General features: G+C 64.2%; 1 protein-coding gene across 1 annotated transcript; it reads right to left on the reverse strand.

Moving 5' to 3' along the window:
* Positions 1–40: 40 nt before the first annotated feature.
* Positions 41–8316, reverse strand: LOC117641752 (zinc finger protein GLIS2-like). The gene is made up of 4 exons (XM_034379343.1): positions 8060–8316; positions 7815–7942; positions 2776–2888; positions 41–1766 (listed from the first exon to the last, which is right to left on the reverse strand). Exons 1-4 carry the CDS (start codon positions 8088–8090, stop codon positions 587–589), a joined length of 1452 nt encoding a protein of 483 aa, XP_034235234.1. The 5' UTR covers positions 8091–8316; the 3' UTR covers positions 41–586.
* Positions 8317–19439: the final 11123 nt, after the last annotated feature.

Here is a 19439-nt window from a genome sequence, read left to right on the forward strand (position 1 = left end):
TTCTTTTCATAAAAAAGCAAGTAAGAAAACCATCAGTACATTCTTTTTAAAATATATCACAAGTTTATTGTGAATTGCACATCATTGTAAATAAATACAGACAAGTCATACTTCTTGCAACAGTTCAATTCAGACCATGAAAATTAGACTTACATATAAAAATACAGAACTAAGCATTTACAATGGCACTCAACAATTTGCAAAGTCAAAGTTGCAAAACAAGTGAGAGGAACATGTTTATGGAGGGCCATAACAGTATCTCTGAGGTAATAAGGCACAATACACAAGTTCAGAGAAAATATAAAGATCTAATGTAACATATAACTACTCACTTCATGACAATGAAAGTAAACGAGAAATCAGACCTCGTCACTTGAACAAACAGTCAAGAAGATAATCAGGTACAACATTATAACAGGAAAAAAATTGAGCGATCATTAACTAGTCACAGATCAATAAACTTATAGCATGAACACATTGACTCAGGTAGGGAGCAAGATGTGGCTCATCTGCCACGACCCCAATAAATTAAAGTAACACTCTAGCGAGTTCCATTCCAAAATACCTTTCACTCCTCCCTCAATGCTCAATGCCTCGTCATAGTGAGGTCCAGAGGTGCCGCCTGCGCCGCACTGGCTGTGGGGTGCTTGCCATGGTCCACCAGCCCCATGGGCAGGGGCATGGCGGGCATGGTAGTCTGGGCGTGCACCTGGGACGCGTGGGCGTGCGCGGGGGCGAAGGCGGCGGCCGCGGCCATGGGCCACAAGGACATCATTGGGCCCCAGGGCCAAGGTGGTGACGGCGAGTTCATGGGCGATGAGTACATGGGCAGGGAGCCATGAGCGAGCCAGTCCGCGGGGGCGACGGCGCTGCCGCTGCTGCTGCTGGGCGAGGGCGAGGGCGACGAGCTGGGCGACATGGACAACGACAGAGCGTCTGGCGACGTGGTACCGCTGCTGCCCACCCACACGCTGCCGCCGGCCCACGACCGCGCGCTGTTGCTGCTGCCGCCGGCCGCGAGGAGGTCGTGGTGCCGCACGGCGCGCACCCTCGCGCTGATGGCCTTCTTGATGGGGATGCCGCGGCACTCGCCAGGGAGGGGCGGCCGCTCCAGTCGCTCCAGGGCGGAGGGGGACACGAGGGGGGCGACGGGGCGGAAGGCGCTGCGGGTGGACGCCTCCTCGTCGGAACTGGGGCTGGGGCTGCCGCGAGGGCTGCCGCGGGGGCTGGGGCTGCCGTGAGGGTCGCTGCCGGGGCTGTCCAGGTCGCTGGCGGCGGGGCTGCCGACGGGGGAGTGCGTGCTGCTGGCGCTGCTGGGGAAGTGGCGGTAGGTCTTGACGTGCTTGCGCAGCGAGGACGGGTCCGTGTAGCGCTTGGGGCAGCCCTCCACCTTGCACACGTACGGCTTGTCCACGGCGTGGGTGCGCGTGTGCTTGAAGCGGTCCGACGAGTTGGAGTAGGCCTTGGTGCAGCCGGGCACGGGGCATGTGTACGGCCGCTCACCAGTGTGCGAGCGCGCGTGGATCTTGAGGTTCTCCGCGCGGCTGAAGCTCTTGTCGCACTGCGAGCAGCGGTGGGGGCGCTCGTTGGTGTGGGTGCGGACGTGCACCAGCATCTTGTAGCGCGCGTTGAAGCCGCGGTGGCCGCGGGAGCAGCCCTCCCAGCCGCAGTAGAACAGCCCCCCGCGACCGGCGGCGGCGTGCGCCAGCGTCACGTGGAGGGCGAGGGCGTCCAGGTTGGCCAGCCACAAGCCACAGTGCTGCCATCTGCGGAATCAAAGAAAAGGGTCCACGTTAGAACACTAGAACCAGTAACTAGAGGAACGGCGGAGCGCGGCCCGCAGTTGGACAGTTTCGCCACCGCAGGCGGCATGGAGGTGGGAGGGCTTCGCTTGGCTTCGCTTGGCTTCATGTTTGAACGGGTTGGCCGTAAATAACGTTGCGCAGCCTGATGGCGACAGGCCGATCGGCAGACCGGGGTGTGATAATTGAAAAATAAATCAGGCCGCCGATGCGACTGAGGTCTGAGAGCAACTCGCAACGGGACCAAACAAGCCGTTTATGCGGGCGGCAGAAAAGAAAGGGGAATTGGATTCCGGGTCTTTTCCTCATTAGCATGACGAGATGAAACGTGGCCGTGGGAAAGCCTTGAGCGCATCGCACCAATCGCACCGCCGGACCGCGGACAGGAAATCGATGCAAATTGCAATTCTATCGAGACACGCTAAGTCGCCAAATCTCGATTCCGGACCAAACGCGGTGCTCTCATTGTTCGTCCCCGTTTTGCCGCGAGTGGGAGAGAGACAGCCTCATGTATAAATCATGTTCGGCTGTGCGAGCAGTGCGAGCCTGGCTGGACCGGATCGGCCAGCCTCTAGGCCAGCCTCTAGGCCAGCCCGACCTGCAGGCCAGGCCAGGCGCCCCGCACGGCCGCACGGCCCTCGCCCTCACGGCCCTCCCCTCCCACTTCCCATCACGTATTTACATTTTCCTTTTATCTTGCTCCGAAAAGGCAAAGGCAACCCCAAACTCGGCCTGCTCCGCCCCACAACATGGGCCCAGTTTTTATTAAGACTATTTGGAGCGAACGGGGTGAGCCAGCACAGGGCGGCCCTTTGCCAAAGGACTCATTATGAATTTCGAAAAGTCTTAAAAGATGTGCATTTTGATCTGGGCCGATCTGGCCCGAGCCTTCCCACGCTTTCCTCCCACGCGTTGCTCGCGTTGCTGGGGAACACCCAAATTGTCGCCGGAAGGAGACTTGGACTCGACTCACCTGCACTTGACGGCCTCGGAAGACGCCGGCGACGGGGGCGGGGTGCCGTTCAGGGCGATGCCGGCCACTCCAGAGCCGAGCTCCAGGCTGGAGGTGCTACCCTCACTGTCGCTCTGCAACACACAATCAGATCACGTTACATTCCCAGAAACCACCAAAAACACAAAAACACACATGGCCGGCAGCGCCGCCCTGCAGTCCCCTTAGGTCCCCGCAGACGGCAGCGGCAAGGGCTGAGTCTCCCCCCCCCCCGCAGAAACATCACAATAAATCAACAGGATAATGAGTCGCACCGGGCGGGGCCGTGACGTCCAAAGAGCCAAAACGCCGCGCGACCGAAAAATATACGAGAAAAGTCGAAATCTGGCTTCGCTACCCGCTCTCGTAAACGCGTGTCATAAACACACACCCCTTAAACCGCCCCCTTCCCCTTCGACAGTTTTTTCAGTCACCAAAAACGTTTTTCACGCTCTGTAAAGTGCCGCGCGCTACCGGGCGGCGGCGGCGCTGCGAGGGCGAGAGGGCTGACAAGACAAGCCCGATTGGAGCTGCAGCCTCCGCCGCACACGCACACACGAACGCGCAGACACACACGCACAAACACGTAATGCAAGCATTACATGGCGAGACTGCCCCGCCAGCGGCACTTTACCGGGCCGGGGAGGCACCGCAGCGGCGGGGCGGCACAACCCAAGATAAGGAATCTTCCGTCAAAACGCCGCACTGCAAATACCAAATACTGGTGCGCACGGCGGTCCCCAAACGGCCGCGGACCCGGCACGGTGCACAACGCGCACGGCGTGTCCGAGCGGCTTTGCCTGTCGGCGCTGCCCAGTCGGAGGCCCTCTACAGGACTAGGACGGGCACGGGGCGACGGGGCGTGCTGGCAGACGTGCCCGACGTGCCCCGGCGGCGTGGCGGGCCCGTGGGGGCGCGGGCAAACACACACACACGCACACACGCACGCACGCAGAGCAAATAACAAACGAAAACCCCAGAGCCGTGCCAAGCAAAGCAAAGCTCGAGCCAGTTGGGCTTCGGGCCTTCGGCTTGGGCCCCCCGCACGCCGCCGGCCGGCCGTCCCGTGCCGCCGTGCGTTCAGATTCCCCGACGACAACGTCCCGGCCGATTTCCGCCCCCGCGCGTCGCCCCCCCCCCCCCTTTTCCCCTCTCGCGGCGGCGTTACTTTCCACGCCGGGGTGGACTCCGTGGACTCCGACACGGGCGTTTCTGGAACATCACCGCCAGAGGCGAACCGGGCCGTCCAGAAGGGCGTAGGTCGGGCCGCCGAGGATGATGCCGCCGTGCCGCCGTGCCGCCGTCGGCCCGGGCGCCACACTCGGCGAGCCCATCGGGGGGGACGGCCCACGGCGAGCCCACGGCCGGGGCAGGGCACTTTCGGCGGCAGCGTACCGATTCTGCGCACCCTCACCCCGATCCCGGCGCACCGTAATCATCAGAAAATAATTAATGGGTGCGAGGGACTCTACAGGTATCCCGGCCGCTCGAACCCACCCCGTGTAATGATGGAGGGAATTAGGCTCCAGGGGAAAAGAGGGGGGGGCGTGAAATCGAGGCCGTGGCGCTCATGTAGTGCAGATAGCACGTGCCCTGCAGTCGGTTACGACCGCTTAGAAGCAGTCGAGAACTGCGCGTACTCCACCTGATGTGTTCAAACTGGGCCGCGGCGGCAGAGGCAGCCGAGGCGCCCGCATGGCATTGTTGTCTAGCTTATCGGCGAGAGAGAGAGACCAGAGCAAATAGTCGGAGAGAAGCGCGCGCATTCCCCGCAGTACGGAAACACCGACCGATATGTAAACTTTCTTTACTTCTGGAGAACAGCGAGGCCGAACGAGGACCAGGAGGCGGAGGTGGCGCCAGAGCCACGCTTCACTAACGAGCGCCCTAGAGCCGTGATGGATAAGGGCTGCGCAGTGCATGGCGGTGCTGCACCCCACTGGGCGCCCCGCCGAGGCCCGAGGCCCGCCCTTGGGCCGTTTCGCAACGTTAGGACCCGGTCGACGGCTCAGCCCCGTGAAACGCATTCGTTCCAGCGTCTGGTCCTTAGTGGCGCCATCCACCGCACGCCCGTCGTGCCGTGCAGCGTCGCGGAGCAGCCGATGGAACCATCAAGCAAACCTGACGTGCACGTCCGCCAAGTCCGCCCGGATCGGATCGACCACGTCGCCCAATGAGCGAATACACGTACCACTCCAGGGCGCTCGGCAGCTGTAGCAGGAAGGGCCTTCAAGAAGAACCCTTGCATCTCCCGCCTCCGGACGCGCCCGGGGGCGCCGAACGCCGCCGAAGCCGAAGCCCGGCCAGCGAAAGACGAGGAGGGTACCCGAGCCGCCCAAGTTCTACCCGCGGGGGCGGCACCGGCCCGCCTGCACCACTCTGCACCGGCCGGTCTGCCCCACCGGAAAGTGCTGTCTGCCTCGCCGACCCCCTCGGCGTGCCGTCCTGCTCGTCGTCCTGCCCCACCCTGGCGCCACGTGACCCGAGGGCCGGCCGGCGGTAAGGCCGCCGGTACCTGAACGGGTAGGCAGGCCCCGGGCAGCAGGGCCTGCAGGGCCTGCAGGGCCAGCCCCCTGTAATGGGCTTCGCCCCTCCCTCGCCCCTCCCTCGCCCCCTCCGGACTCCGGACTCCGGACCAGCACTCCTCCGATTTCCCTGCGGCGCTCGTTTTTTGTTTTACTCGATCCTCCGGCACACCTCCGGGCCTCCGGCCTCCGGGCCGCTGGGTCCGCGTCCTCCATTCAGCAACCCCATCCCGGGAAAGAGAGAGGAGCCCCCTCAAGTGGCGGAAATCGGTGTAACCCGAAATTGGCCCCCGACCAAATCTCGGGTTTCTCGGCGGAAAAACGTCGGACAAGGCGTGCGACACGCACGAGCCACGTTCGGCCCGGAGCTGGGTTTGTCTTCCTGACTTTCGGCGACGGCGACGAGCACTGCCTTGACGGCGGGCCTTGACCGCCACCCCCTTCGGCCAGCCCAGCAGCCAGCCCACGGCAGTCGCGCAGAGCTTCCGTTTCGATAAGACGCCGGCGATAGGCCCATGCGAGTGCCTGCGCGTGTCAGTGCGGCTGCCAAAAGCTGGCCGTCACTGCCGTCACATCCCCAGCCCGTCGCTTCGTCCAATGAAAGGCGGTGGCCGAGGCAGCCGAGGCACAACACGGCCTTTGACAGCGACCCGGCAGCAGGCAGCAGGCGGCGGCATTGTGAGTCGCAGAATGGCAACCAAAGGCAACGCAATGGATGCGCTGTTGAGGCGACCGCAAGACCGCAAGAGGGCTCCCTGAGGCAGTCAAAAGCCGAGCCAGCTCCGGCAGCTCAGCAGCCAGGTGTGTGGCGGAGCGGCGGGGCGGCGGGGCCGGGTTGCACCTCGGCCGCGCACTGCATCGGCACCCCGGGGGACGCGGGGGTCCCCATTGGAGCCGTCCCATCCGCCTCGATCCCACTCACAACAACACGGCCGGCGACAAAGGGACCTCGGGAACACACACACACTGACGCTCGCACCTCGGAGCATCGCCTCGCATCGGCCCCTGGGCCGCTAGGGGACCCTAGGGGACCCTGGGGGACCCCGACAGGGTAGGGGACGCAGAGGCGCACTAGGGGAGCACGCGGAGGGGGGACCCTGGGGGGGATCCCCTTCTGACCCCTCCCCCTCCTCCCCCGCCGTCCCACGACGTCCCACGTCAAGCAGGCGGACCACCGGAGAGACTCAAAGCCTTATTAGCTGCGCTTCGACGCGGCACGGCCGTGGCACACCGTGAGCACGCCGTGGGCACACCGTGGGCACGGCACGGATGACGGAGATGCGAGACGCTGCAAAGTTGCTCCCCCTTCCCCAACCTTCTCCCCCCCCCCCCCGCGACACTGGCAATAAAAATATCGCGACGCGATGATCGCGCATCACGCCGCGCGGTTGGCCCCGCGCAGCTCGCCGCTCCGGGGGTGCACCGCCGCGCCGCGCCACGCCGCGCCACGCCACGCCACGTGGGGCCCACGTGCAGCGCCGCACTTGCGCCCCTACCCTTCCCCGCCCGCGATGACACGACTCAGTTTTCTTTTGTTTCCATCTCCGAGCGCCGAGCCGTGGCAGCGCTGTGGCAGCCGCCGCGCAGCTGGCAACCCCCCGGGCCACCACCGCCACCGCGACGGGACGACGGGACCCCCTCGAAGAAGAAGCAAGGATGAGCCGCGGCTCGACACGGCGCGGACGGCCGGGCTGCGCTTTTCAATCCACGACCCCCCTTTTATCTGCAGGCAAAACTAAAGCAATTGGCAGACACGGATTTCGGGCATCACGCTGATCCCCGGCGGCCGTGCCTGCCGTGCCACCCGCATGCTGCTGGCTAACCCCCCTGCCCCGGACCGGCCCCGGACCGGCCCCCGACAATGCCTCGCCTTTATGTGCCAAAAGCCAGGCCAAGCTGCGAAGCCAGGTCCGCACAGAGTCGCCCATTCCATTCCAGTGTTTGAGGTGGCGTAAAAAGCACAAGCCCGCGCGCCACCCACGGAGTGCCACGGAGCCGGGCCAGTCAGGCCGGGCGGGCAGCCTAGGTCAGGGAAGGGGTGGGGTGGGGGTGGCAGCTCCAGGACGCGGCTAGACGCGACGGGCGGACAAGCCCCGCGACGCGACACTGCGTCAATAAGGAGGGACACCGAAACGGCGATGAGAACCTCGTCCTGATCCTGCCTCCTCCGCGCTTATAGCAGCAATACCTGCGGGCTTCCGCTAAGCACCATTTGCCCGCGAGGAATTTTGTTTCGGTGGAAATTTAATCACGATCGCGACGGAGCCATATACTTGTACTAAATAAAGAATTTAGTGACACTACCTAAAGACCCCCTTTCAATACAGTATCCAGCATAAAACTCATGCGGGATCTTAATTTAACATTCGCCCTGTGCTTAATGAATTTGGTGCGTCTCAAAAGAAAACTACCCAACATTAAGAGATCCAACATCTCTCACATTTACAGTCCTCGGTACCGCTTGTAAGACACTCATGGTATGTTGGCTGTGCTTACCTGTAAGGGCGATCGGGGAGTCACCATCTCTCCCATGGTCATGGAGATGCTCCACGAGTGTCCGAACGACGCGGAAGCGGCGGACCCAGGCGAACCGTGCGGCTGGCTGGGGGAAGCCGGCCCGAAATCTGCGCACATGAACCAAAACACTTAGCACTTGCGTTGTAAGTTAGATCCAGGGACTCCAGGGCTGGCGTATCCGAAAACAAGGGGAGGCGGAGAAGGCAACAGGCTGCCCGTCGTACCGGCACTGGGGGAGGAGACACTGAGGCACATGTTGATGCGAGAAGACAGCTTCCAGGGGAAGCACTACCACAAGGCGAACTTGAGGGGCACAGGGCACGGCGCGTCCACTTCGCGATCACGATCAGGAGATGCGCAGGACGAGACGAAGCAAGACACACTGCACGACGCTGCCACCGCACTGGCGAGCCGCCGCTGACTGACTGCCGGGGACGGCGGCTGTGTTTGTATACTATCTCCCGGGGACGAGGCGAGGCGGACGCCCTGGCTGGGGAGCCGGGCGAGGTGGGGGACGAGGTGGGGGACGGGGTGGGGGACGGGGTGGGGCGCCCCAAGCCTGCCCCTCGCCCTTCCCCCACTCCCCACTGGCCGGAGGCCCGGAGGCTGACCGCCGCGCCGGGCCGCGCCGGGCCGCGCCGCCCTGCCGAGGGTGGGCCCGGTGGCCTGGGTGGGCCCTCGGAGGGGGCGGGTACGGCGCGGTGGGCGGGGCAGGCGGACGGGCGGGACGGCTCGGCCGACGACTCGGCACCTGTGACATAATGCTAATGTGCCGAAATTGCCCTCCCCGCCCCCGGCCTCCGCACGGCTCCTTTGACCGCCAGGCCGCCGGCCAAAGAGTTGCGGGGGGCAGTGGGCGACCTAGGACGAGAGCAGCAGAGCAACGTGCGGCATGCCCACGCACCGACTGCATTCCAGGGGCCCAGGCAGCCAGAGTCACTTGAACATACTCTCTTGTTCCGGAGGGGGTCAGTACCTCCTCGTCGACGGCGGCCACCCCAGCGCCACCAGCCTCCAGGGCCTCCAGGGCCTCCAGGGCCTCCAGGGTCTCCAGCCGGACGCAGCAGTGCGCCGCGTCGTCTGGGATCGCGCATCACGGCGATCACGCGGCCGCGCCCTGCTCGATCTGCTTCCAGCTTCGCCTAGCTTCGCCTAGCTTCGCCGAAGTGGCGCCGCTTCGCCGAACGGCACGGCAGGGCAAGCCCCGGGGCCCACGGCGACCCAAGGCGGCCAAGCCACGGCCCGTGAGCGCGTGCCGCCAGAACTAGGGGCGCAGCCGCCACTGTAAGGGGAGTCGCGAATTTGGGGGATTTGGGGGCTTAACTGGCTACACTTACACACTGGGCTGCTGCGAGGATGGACGCGGAGGGCGACGAACGCCGTCGTCGAAATCCAAAAGGACGTGAAGCACTGCAAGGACCACTAGCACTCACGCGCTCAGACACGTGGGGCACTCGTGACGCACACGCGGACTGCCGCGGACTGCCGGGAGGGCACTGACGTGACTGACGTTCGCTCGCACACTGTTGGGCCCGGACGTAAAGACAGACGGGCGGACGCGGACGGCTCTCTGCGGTATGCGTGTCCACTCGGTTTGGGGAAGTGTCGACGACTGACTTGAGATTTGGACTCACGGGGCGCAGGGAGGCACGTCCTCGGCCGCTCCGCACCGCCCGCCCCACCCCGGCGGCCTGGCGGGCCGGCACCACGCCGAGGCAGGGAGGGGGAAGGGAGTGACATGTGCATTGCGCACGCGAGCACGCGACGGCGGGGGTGGCTTTGCGCCGTTCTGCGCGCGGCGGTGGTGGCGGCGCGGCGGGGGCGGCTCCAGTCCGGGATTCCCGGTTCCCGCCCCGCCAGCGAAGCGACGCCGGCGGTGCCGACGATGCCACCCCCGCCGCGGATTGGCGGTCGGGTCCGGTCCGGTCGGCGGGTGGACGTCGCCGCCGTGCCAGGGGCCGTGCCAGGGGCCGCCGCCTTTCCCTCGGGGTCGTTGCTCCTCGGCGTGTCGCGACGCGGTGCGGAGAATGGGGCTCTCGTTGTATGGGGGCGCGGCGGCGGGGTCGTTGGTCGTTCCCCGGGGCGCACCTGGGTGGGGGTGGGACACTGGACCGTCAGGAAAGGCCGTCGACGGGGGCTGCTCCAGCACCGTGACGCTTTGGAGCATGCATCCATTTTCACGAATCTCTACGCTGCAGCTGCAGTGCGCGGCCCGTGGGCGCCCTCGCCTCCCCGCGACCGGGCCGGGCCCGGCGGCGCCAAGCTGCAACAGGTGCCGACGGGTAGGTCTGGTCGCGGCCGCGGCGCGGCGGGGGAGTGGGCTGCAGTTGGCCCAGGGTGGCGCGCATCAACAATCGGCTTCAACATCCCCTGTTGCGCTGCGCTCGCTGCGCCGCGAGGCGGAACTGTGGGCTGGGGAGATGCCGTCGGCGGCTGGCAGCGCGTTGCTGCGCGTTGCTGCGCGGCTCCGCATCGTTATCACGGCCATCGCGGCCTCTGCGAGGCATGCGGCGGCCTGGCCGTGCTGGCCGTGCTGGCCGTGCGTGGCAAACACATAAATAGAGTGGACGCGGTCCAGAAGTGCCGGAAATAGCGACCCCACCTGGGAAGCCCGCGCCGCGGAGCGCCAGCGCCCCCGCGCCCCCCGCCCCGCGGCCCCGCATCGCCGTATTTTGCCATCCGCGGGCCGACTGGCGAGCGCGTTGGCGCGCTGGGCCGCGCTGGGCCCGCGGGCCGCGGCCATACCAGAGGCCATACCAGCGTTCGCGAAGCCAGCCAAAGCGAAAGCCGGTCGGTAGGCCCATGGCTGCCATGGCCCATCCCAGGCCGGCTCAGGCAGCTCATCAAAGTGTGCCGTGTATTGAGCAGGCCGGTGCTGCGCGCTGCGCTATCGTGGCGGCATCAGCTCGGAATGAGCCAACAGAGCCACCGGGGCGACGTGAGAGTCGCGGTGCATGCTGGGTATGCTGGACAGCCAAGCCGAGCCACCGGGCCGAGGTTCGCGTCCCCTCCAGGCAAACGAGCGCAGAAAAAAATAGAGTTTGGCTGAAAAACGACCGCGGTTTCGACCAGCCGCCGCGCATCAGACGTGTATCGCGTCACATTTCGTCCCGAGACGAGACTTTCCGATACAGTATTCCTCTCCCCGCGTATTTTACGCACCAACCGCTCTCCTTCAGATTAGTTCCGCTCGGATCTCGCTTTTGCCGTAAAGCGGTCCAGAACGGTCCTGGCGCCTCTATCTTAATTAATTAATGGGGCGTGACCCCTCCACGACGCCCCGCTGACGTCGAGGGCCGAGGGTCGAGGCGCCGACGGGGACGTCGGCCGAACCCCGCCGCTCTGACCGGCCCCGGGTCGGACGGGCCGACGCCGATCCCCGGCACCGAGGGACAGCCCGTTTTGAATGTTAGAATGTTTTGGGTACCACATAATGTGTTCCATACCCTACATATCACCCCCACCCTCCTTTTAGGCCTGCGTCCAGACAATGAGTGCGTCGGACGGGCTCTTCTAGCGGGGACGGCTCGACCCGTGTGCCCTGTGTGGCGGGGCGGGGGCGGGGGCGGCGGGCCAGGAGTTTGGAATGGCCCACGGGCCGAGCCCGGGGCGCTCCGAGGCTCCGGGCGCATTACCCCGGAGTCGGGCGGGGCGGGGCGGGCCTGGAATGAACGGGGACGCATGCACGCGTAATGCCCTGGGCTTGGGCCTGGCCGGGCTGTGGGGGTGGCCCGCACAGCTCGCACGGAATGGCCCTCGGAGTCCGCCAACAACGGCGTCCGGAGAGTCCGTCCGTCCTTCCCGGCGCACCAGGGCGATGCCTGGCGACGCCGAGCCGGGCAAGTCCAGCGTGAAAGCTCCGGCCACGTCTCCACACACGCCAATCCCACACACATGTCAAGTCACTCGCGCTCAGTCCTGACACACATGCCAAACTCTCTTGTTGTTTCCAGTGTGGTCCCGGGGCCTCGCGACCGCGTACCCCCGCGACAGTTTTCCGCGACCAATCAAGGGATCAGGGAATACCGAGCTGTTAGGCCTCAGCACCTCCGCGTGGATACGGGGAAAACGGGTGGCTTTCCACGGGGTCACAACCACGGGCTGTTTGCCGCTTGCCGAGGGTACGGCCCCGGCCCAGGCCCTCGCTGCGGTGCGCTGCGGTGGTCGGGAATGCCGGAAAACCGCGGAAAGCCTCTCCACGTAGTATACAGGGCGTCGCGGTGTAGCTGGCAGGCGCCCTGCTTGCCTCTGAAGCGGCTAGGACGGCAACGTGGGCGTCTCGGGCCGGGCAGGTCAGAGCCAACCAAAGCCCCGGCGGAAGCAACGATGCGATAAGCGACCCAAATTCGAACAACACCTCAAGGGTAATTTGACCGCCGTGCGCCGCTTGCGCCCTTCCTTGCCTACCGGTGCTACCGGGGTCCGGCCGGCCTCGCCCCGCCCAGAGCAGGCACAGCGACCCCGGGAGAAAGCCACGCGGGAGTCCCGCCGGGTAAAGTCCGCTCGCCAAATACGGGACTGTTTGATTTTCCGAAATTCCCGGTGCCGCGGTGCCGCGATGGCTATCGCGTGTGTGCAGTTCAAGTGCAGCCTCGCCTCTCGGGGCGCCTCGCCGTTCCGCGACGTTCCGCGCGCCGCGGCACGCCGTGTCCGTGTCGCCCAAATGAGCCGCGGCAAACCAGTCGGCCGGGCCGATTCCGAACAGCGTGCTCCGTCTCTCCCGCACTGCGGGGGCACTGCAGGGGTGCGAGGGAGACGGAGCGAGAGGGCCTGCCCCGCCGGGCTGCTGCACCGCGAGCACCGCGTGCACCGCCAACCGGTCGCATTGTCCGCGCGGAAGGCGGCGCGGCGCGGTGGAGGCACCCTTCAGCACTTTGCATATCGATCGTAATGGCGACTATCAGTCGATGCCGCCGACGCCACGCCGGCCGGCCGGCCGTGAGAAGGGTGAGGTGAGAAGCGGGAGCGTCTCGGCGGCGCGGCGGCGGCCCTTGGCAGTGCCTTGGCGCGGGGGTGGGGGTGGCGGGGCTGGCAGGTGGGCTGCCTGGCGGGCGGGCCGCGCGCCATTAGCATGTTCGATGATGCGACAACGCGGGGGAAGCCTATGGGAATCGCGGACGCGGGGGTTGACGCATCCTGGCCGTCCCGACGGGTCCTGACGCACCCCGCGGCCGGGAATCCTGCCCGGGGCGAATCGCAGCGACATTCGCTACGGGATAAGCCGGGGCCGGCCGCGTCGACGGCGACGCCAGCAGGCAGCCGTGGGCAGCAGGCCCTCGCTGGGGTAGGGCAGGTCGTTGGGGCTGCTGGCACACGGCTGATTCCGAGTGGGCGAGGTCTCTCTCTCGCTCTCACGGGCACTCCGTTGCGGTGCGAGAGAGATAGACCGACGGTCGCTCTGGCTGTCTGGGCAGCTCGCTCGGGGGCGGGCGGGCGTCTCTCGCCTCCCCAATGAGGATCACAGGGAAGGTCACCCAGGGAATCCCGTCCGGCGCGCCGCGCCAGGGGCCGAGCCACCGGCCAAAGGCCAGCGCAGGGCAGAGTGAGCGTGTTGATTGGGTAATTTCGGATCCCCTGGACTTTGTTTTCCCCGTTTCTTTCCGCCCTCACTGACGAGGCAGGGGCGGACGAGCGGCGTTAGAAGTTAGTTTTGAAATCCATGCCTTATGGCGTCTACACCCGAAAAAGTGGTCTTGGGCTTGGGAACCGCTGCCCTATGGAAATGTTCGCATGCAACATGGAAGTACATATCGGCAGCTCGCGTCTGGCGCGGTGCCGCGGGGTGGCCTCTGGGGTGGCCGACAGTGTGCCAGTCACGCTGGGGAAAGGCCTGGCCGGGCTGCCCCAAATGCTGTGCGCTACGTGCGCTACCCTACGGTACCTGGAGGCAACGCCCCACGCGCGCCCCACCCAGCGAGGGTGTCATGCCGCGTCTTGCCCTCGCTGGCGGGGCGGCGTGTCGCCAGCGAGTTTAGCCCGGCGACGACGACGCGGACAAGGCGATGGAGATGGAGCCGTGTCCGCGGACGACGGGGAGGCCGGCCGGTGAAGGGAGAAGAAGCACTCTCGTAACACGGCGCGTGCGTCCGCGCGTCCGCGCCTTTGCGACTGTGTGAGTGAGTGTGTCGATGAAGGGGGCAACCGCAAGGGTCGTTGGCCCGGACGGCCCGGCCCGGACCCGGGGGCTCAGCTTGGCCCAGCGGTTCTCAACCTTTCTCGGCTCGCGACCCCAAATTTGAAGCCAAAAATTTCCGCGACCCCCAGGAAAAATTTCGCGACCCCACGGGACCCCTCCTTTAACATGCCACGGCGTCTGATCCGAGGCGGGCATTTTGCTCCCCCAACGGGCAACTGGTCTTTGGACCTTCCTTTAGCATGCCTTTGTTACGGAGTGCAATTATCAGTCTTAGTTTGGGAGCAGTATTGTCTCAAAGTTGGCCGAAACGCTCAGAAATGTCTATGAAAAATCGTGTTTTGGGCTGATTTTAAGCAGCCACAGCGTCTGATCCGAGGCGGGCATTTTGCTCCCTCAACGGGCAGTTGGTCTTTGGACCTTCCTTTAGCATGCCTCTGTTACGGAGTGCGATTATCAGTCTTAGTTTGGGAGCAGTATTGTCTCAAAGTTGGCCGAAACGGTCAGCAGTGTCTTTGAAAAATCGTGTTTTGGGCCGATTTTAAGCAGCCACTGCGTCTGATCCGAGGCGGGCATTTTGCTCCCTCAACGGGCAGTTGGTCTTTGGACCTTCCTTTAGCATGCCTTTGTTACGGAGTGCAATTATCAGTCTTAGTTTGAGAGCAGTATTGTCTCAAAGTTGGCCGAAACGCTCAGAAATGTCTATGAAAAATCGTGTTTTGGGCCGATTTTAAGCAGCCACTGCGTCTGATCCGAGGCGGGCATTTTGCTCCCTCAACGGGCAATTAGTCTTTCGACCTTCCTTTAGCATGCCTTTGTTACGGAGTGCGATTATCAGTCTTAGTTTGGGAGCAGTATTGTCTCAAAGTTGACCAAAATAGTCACAACGATTTTTCAAAGACACTTGCGACCGTTTTGATCGACTTTGAGACAATACTGCTCCCAAACTAAGACTGATAATTGCACTCCGTAACAAAGGCATGCTAAAGGAAGGTCCAAAGACCAATTGCCTGTTGAGGGAGCAAAATGCCCGCCTCGGATCAGACGCAGTGGCTGCTTAAAATCGGCCCAAAACACGATTTTTCATAGACATTTCTGAGCTTTTTGGCCAACTTTGAGACAATACTGCTCCCAAACTAAGACTGATAATTGCACTCCGTAACAAAGGCATGCTAAAGGAAGGTCCAAAGACCGATTGCCCGTTGAGGGAGCAAAATGCCCGCCTCGGATCAGACGCAGTGGCTGCTTAAAATCGGCCCAAAACACGATTTTTCATAGACATTTCTGAGCTTTTTGGCCAACTTTGAGACAATACTGCTCCCAAACTAAGACTGATAATTGCACTCCGTAACAAAGGCATGCTAAAGGAAGGTCCAAAGACCGATTGCCCGTTGAGGGAGCAAAATGCCCGCCTCGGATCAGACGCAGTGGCTGCTTAAAATCGGCCTAAAACAGGACCCCAGCATCGCCGCGACCCCTTAAAAAAATTTCGCGACCCCGGTTGGGGTCGCGACCCTAAGGTTGAGAACCACTGGCTTGGCCCGACTTGGCCGCGCTTGGCGTACGCGCTACGCGCGCGCACTGCGGTTCGTGGGTGCTGCCGAGAGCCCAGAGCGACACCGCCAGCTGGCGATCGCATCAATCGAGCGACATTGGAGCGCATTGGACGTCATCTCCGACACGTTTTCACGTCATCCAAGTAGATTACGCCGCGTGTGGCGATGCGGTGGCGGCGCGGCAGCGCGTCGTCACGGAGCGGAAACGGCATGGCAGGGCGGAGGTCCGGTCCGAGAATGCGCTTCCGCCAGAACGGCCCGGAACGGCCAGACGCGTTGGCTCCACTTCGCAGTGGCGTGCGCACACATTTTAGAAGAAGGGAGTCACGCCACGCCTTTTGCCTACTTTCAGGCGGATTGTACCGCGATTTGCCTCGGATGCCTTGTGTCCAAGCGGAGGGTCATGACCCCCTGCCCTGCGCACGCCACTGCCACTTCGCTGCGCGCGGTTCCAACTCCGAACAAGAAAGCTTGCCTAACTGTTCAACCCGTGTCGCGCTAAATTCCCGTTCCCGGCCGAAGGTTCAGACACACCCTCTTGTGCCTGTCGCATCCCCTGCCGGACGCCCCACGAGTGCGAGAGAGACAGCGCGATGCACGAGAACGCGACGACTCTTGGGCATCAGTCTGCAGTGCAGAGTGCGGCCAGTGCGGCCCGGGAGATGCCGCGGCCGGATAAACGCGTAACGTCGCCAACGTAAACAAAGGCCGCGCGCTTTTGGCGCAGCCAGGCCAGCCAGGCGCAGCGCCTACACCGTACAGCCCCGGGGACGGCCGAGGCCGAGGGGCTTGCCGAGGGGCGCGGGCGGCATTACATCGGCTTGCGTCGGAGCTTGCGTCCCTTGCGTCTTGTCGGGCAGGCCAGGGGCAGGCTGCCTCCGAAGTCCAAGTCCGAGGCCGAGGCGAGGGCGGCCCTTTCCCCGGCGTGCCGCGGCACAGCCGGCACAGCACCGAGGGCGGCCGGTGGCATGGTGCAGGTGGCGTTCCGGACGCCGCCCTGGGGAGGGCCCCGTGCACCGCGTGCGCACTGGGGCACCGTAGGGCACCGTAGGCCACCGCACCCCGCCCGGCCACTCGGGCCACTCGCCACGCCACTCCCTTCACGTCACGCCGGACGCGGCGGACTGGGGAAGTGCGCGAGGGCGTGCTTGGCGTGCTTGCGATGCAACGGCCTGCCTATCGGCCTGCCCATCGGCCGCCGCATCGCCAGGATCAGGCCGAGTGACGCTAAGTGCGGCGCGGCGACCACGGCCTGCATTCCGCAATGCCGGGGCGTGGATGGCGCTCCTCCGGCAGCGGCAGCCCGGGCTCTTAGTACCCAAAAGCGCCTGCACTGTCTCTGTCTCGCACCCGCGCGGAACGCCCCATGAGTGCGACGCGAGGCAGACGGACGGAACGACGGTTGAGGCAAACCGCCACTTGTTTTACTCTTCCTCGGACGTGGGGCGGCCCGGCGGCCACGCGGCCACGCGGCCACGCGGCAGTGATAGCACCAGAACTAAACCCCCCGTGGCGACGGCCTGGCAGGGGCCTGGTCCGCGCGGCCCCGCTGCGCCGCGCTACGCCCCGCGCAGCATGCGGCGGCCCCGTGGCCCCGTGCCCCCCACCGTGCCCCCCACCGTGCGGCGGCCGCGGCAGCGGGCTTCCGAACAACGCTTTGGCCGCTCGTCCTCTGTCGCTCTCACGGGGCGTTCCGTACGTTCCGTGCGGGTGCGAGAGAGACCGAGAGACCGGCAGTGCGAGAGCCGCGGACGAGCGCGGACACCCCCAGCGCCCCACGCGCTCGCCTCCTCGATGCCTCCTCGATGCCTCCTCGATGTCCTCCTCGATGCCTCCTCGATGCCTCCTCGATGCCTCCTCGATGCCTCCTCGATGCCTCCTCGATGCCTCCTCGATGCCTCCTCGATGCCTCCTCGATGCCTCCTCGATGCCTCCTCGATGCCTCCTCGCACTGCCGCCGTCTACCGTCTCCGTCTGACCCCCGGGGGCCTACCGGGGCCGGCCCGCGGGGCCACAGCAGCGAGAGAGACGGAGGAGGCCCGTCCCGGAGGGATCTATCTCCACTGACACAACAAACAACCCGAACGGTAGCGCACTGCAGCGGGACGCACACTGTGCTGACGAAAAAGCGCGGTGTGGCGGCCCTGGCGGCCCTGGCGGCCGTGGCGGTGTAGGGCGCCTTTTTGTACGGAGGGCCACCGAGCGAAAGCAGCGCAAACAGCACCGATTTGACGATGGATTCGGACCGCTGTCCCTCGGGCTGCCTTCCAAGGAGGCGGGAATACCGCAGCATGAACCTCGATTCCCGAGTTCACGGTGTAGTGCCCGCGTTCCACGGTTCCACTACGAGTGCAACGTACGTGCGTAAACTGGGAATAACAACGCGACCCGGCCGTGGCGCCGCCGCCCCCTTCACGAGCGCCCGTCGGGTAGGCAATAGGCAGCGCTTCTCACCCGAAAGTAGGCAAACACCGCGACAAAACACCCCCTTTGCTGAACCCTTCGTGCGCCTTGGCGAGTGCAGCACTGCAGCTGCCGCGCCCCGAGTGCGTGTCGCACCGGCTGCGTCGCCTGGGGCGGCCTGGGGCTCCAAGGGTCGTCAAACGGCCGATTTTAATAAACGCGGGATGGCTGTTGTTGCGACAGCGCCGCGTTGCCGACCGATTCCGAAGGCTCGTCTCGTCGCCCTGTCTCTGTCGCACTCTTGGGGCGTTCCGTAGGGGTGCGAGAGAGGCAGTGGTGGCCGGCATGCCCGGTCCACTGTGGGCCCCTGGCTGCTGGTTGCTTCCCGGGCACAGCGGGCCCAGCACCACAGCACTGCAGAGCAGGGTCGCGGCAGGCCGGCGCGTAGTCGCGGGGCCGCGCGGGGCGTGGGCCGACGGGGGCCGACGGAGCCGCCACGCCGCCATCGTCGGCATGGCGGGCCGGCCCCGCGGCCCCGCGCGGCCCTCGGCGGGGGCCAGACGATCACCGGGTGACATGAAGATAGCGGCAAGTGAACTGGTTATAAGCGGTTCCGCGGCGACCAGAGTGACCCCTGCGACCGACCCCCGCACGCCGTGGTGATAAGCGGACCGCGGTGACCACAGCGCGGCCCGCGGCCCGCGGCGGGGCTGCACAACAACAAGGTCCCTCCCCGGCTCTCTGGCTCCCTGGCTTCCCGGGTCCGGTCGTCCGGTCCTGGCCGCACCTCCCCGCCACGCCCTCGTCTCCGCCAGCGCTGCCTGCGTCCGAGGCTGCTCACTTGACATTATTGAGATTTTGGATGGCCGTGCCTCCGTAAACGACCGTGTCTCCGTAAAAAGATTTTCGCACAGGAGGACTTAAATTGAAAGTTGACTTTTAGTTATTCAGTGCGCACTGTGAGAAAAAAGTACGGAACATGTCTGGTCAATAATTTGCCTGGACCGTCCGTACTTGCCAACTACGGAACGTTCCGTACTTTTTTTCCGTACCTCCGTACTATATTTTTCTGTACCATTTCCGTACAAAAGTACGGAATTTTTTACAGTGCGTAACTTTCTGATCTCCAGCCGTTTGCATACAAAATACTAAAACTTCAAAATTTGCAATGAAATGCACGCTGCTCTGGTTCGAAGGTCCGAAGGGACGACAGCGCTGTCAGAAAAAAATCCGGACGCAGTCCTAGGCACACACCAGGAGCAGAAAGCGCGCTTCGCGACGCTACGCAATCAGACAGTTCGCCTCGCCTAGCTTGGCCTTGGCCGGCCTTGGCACACTTTGCGAACACATTTTCCGCGTTGACCACCATCAAGTTTGGGTGGCGCCACGTAAAACGCGTGCACAGTGTGTTGTGTATACATTGTGTGCACAGAGCCGTCTGCTGCTGGAACCGTCTTCGGCGTGGATGCGTTCCATGCGCACTGCCCACCCCGTGGGCCTTACAGTGTGGTC

Source organism: Thrips palmi, unplaced genomic scaffold (assembly GCF_012932325.1).
Source record: "Thrips palmi isolate BJ-2018 unplaced genomic scaffold, TpBJ-2018v1 HiC_scaffold_15, whole genome shotgun sequence".
NCBI classification, from domain to species: domain Eukaryota; kingdom Metazoa; phylum Arthropoda; class Insecta; order Thysanoptera; family Thripidae; genus Thrips; species Thrips palmi.

Bases quoted from the DNA above. Each gene is read 5' to 3' on its own strand.
- LOC117641752 (XM_034379343.1), bottom strand. From the start codon at position 8,090: ATGTGCCTCAGTGTCTCCTCCCCCAGTGCCG. The intron at 2,889-7,814 runs GTAAGCACAGCC...TGTGTGTTGCAG, and splicing joins CTCCCCGATCGCCCTTACAG to AGCGACAGTGAGGGTAGCAC. The intron at 1,767-2,775 runs GTGAGTCGAGTC...TTGATTCCGCAG, and splicing joins TCCGAGGCCGTCAAGTGCAG to ATGGCAGCACTGTGGCTTGT.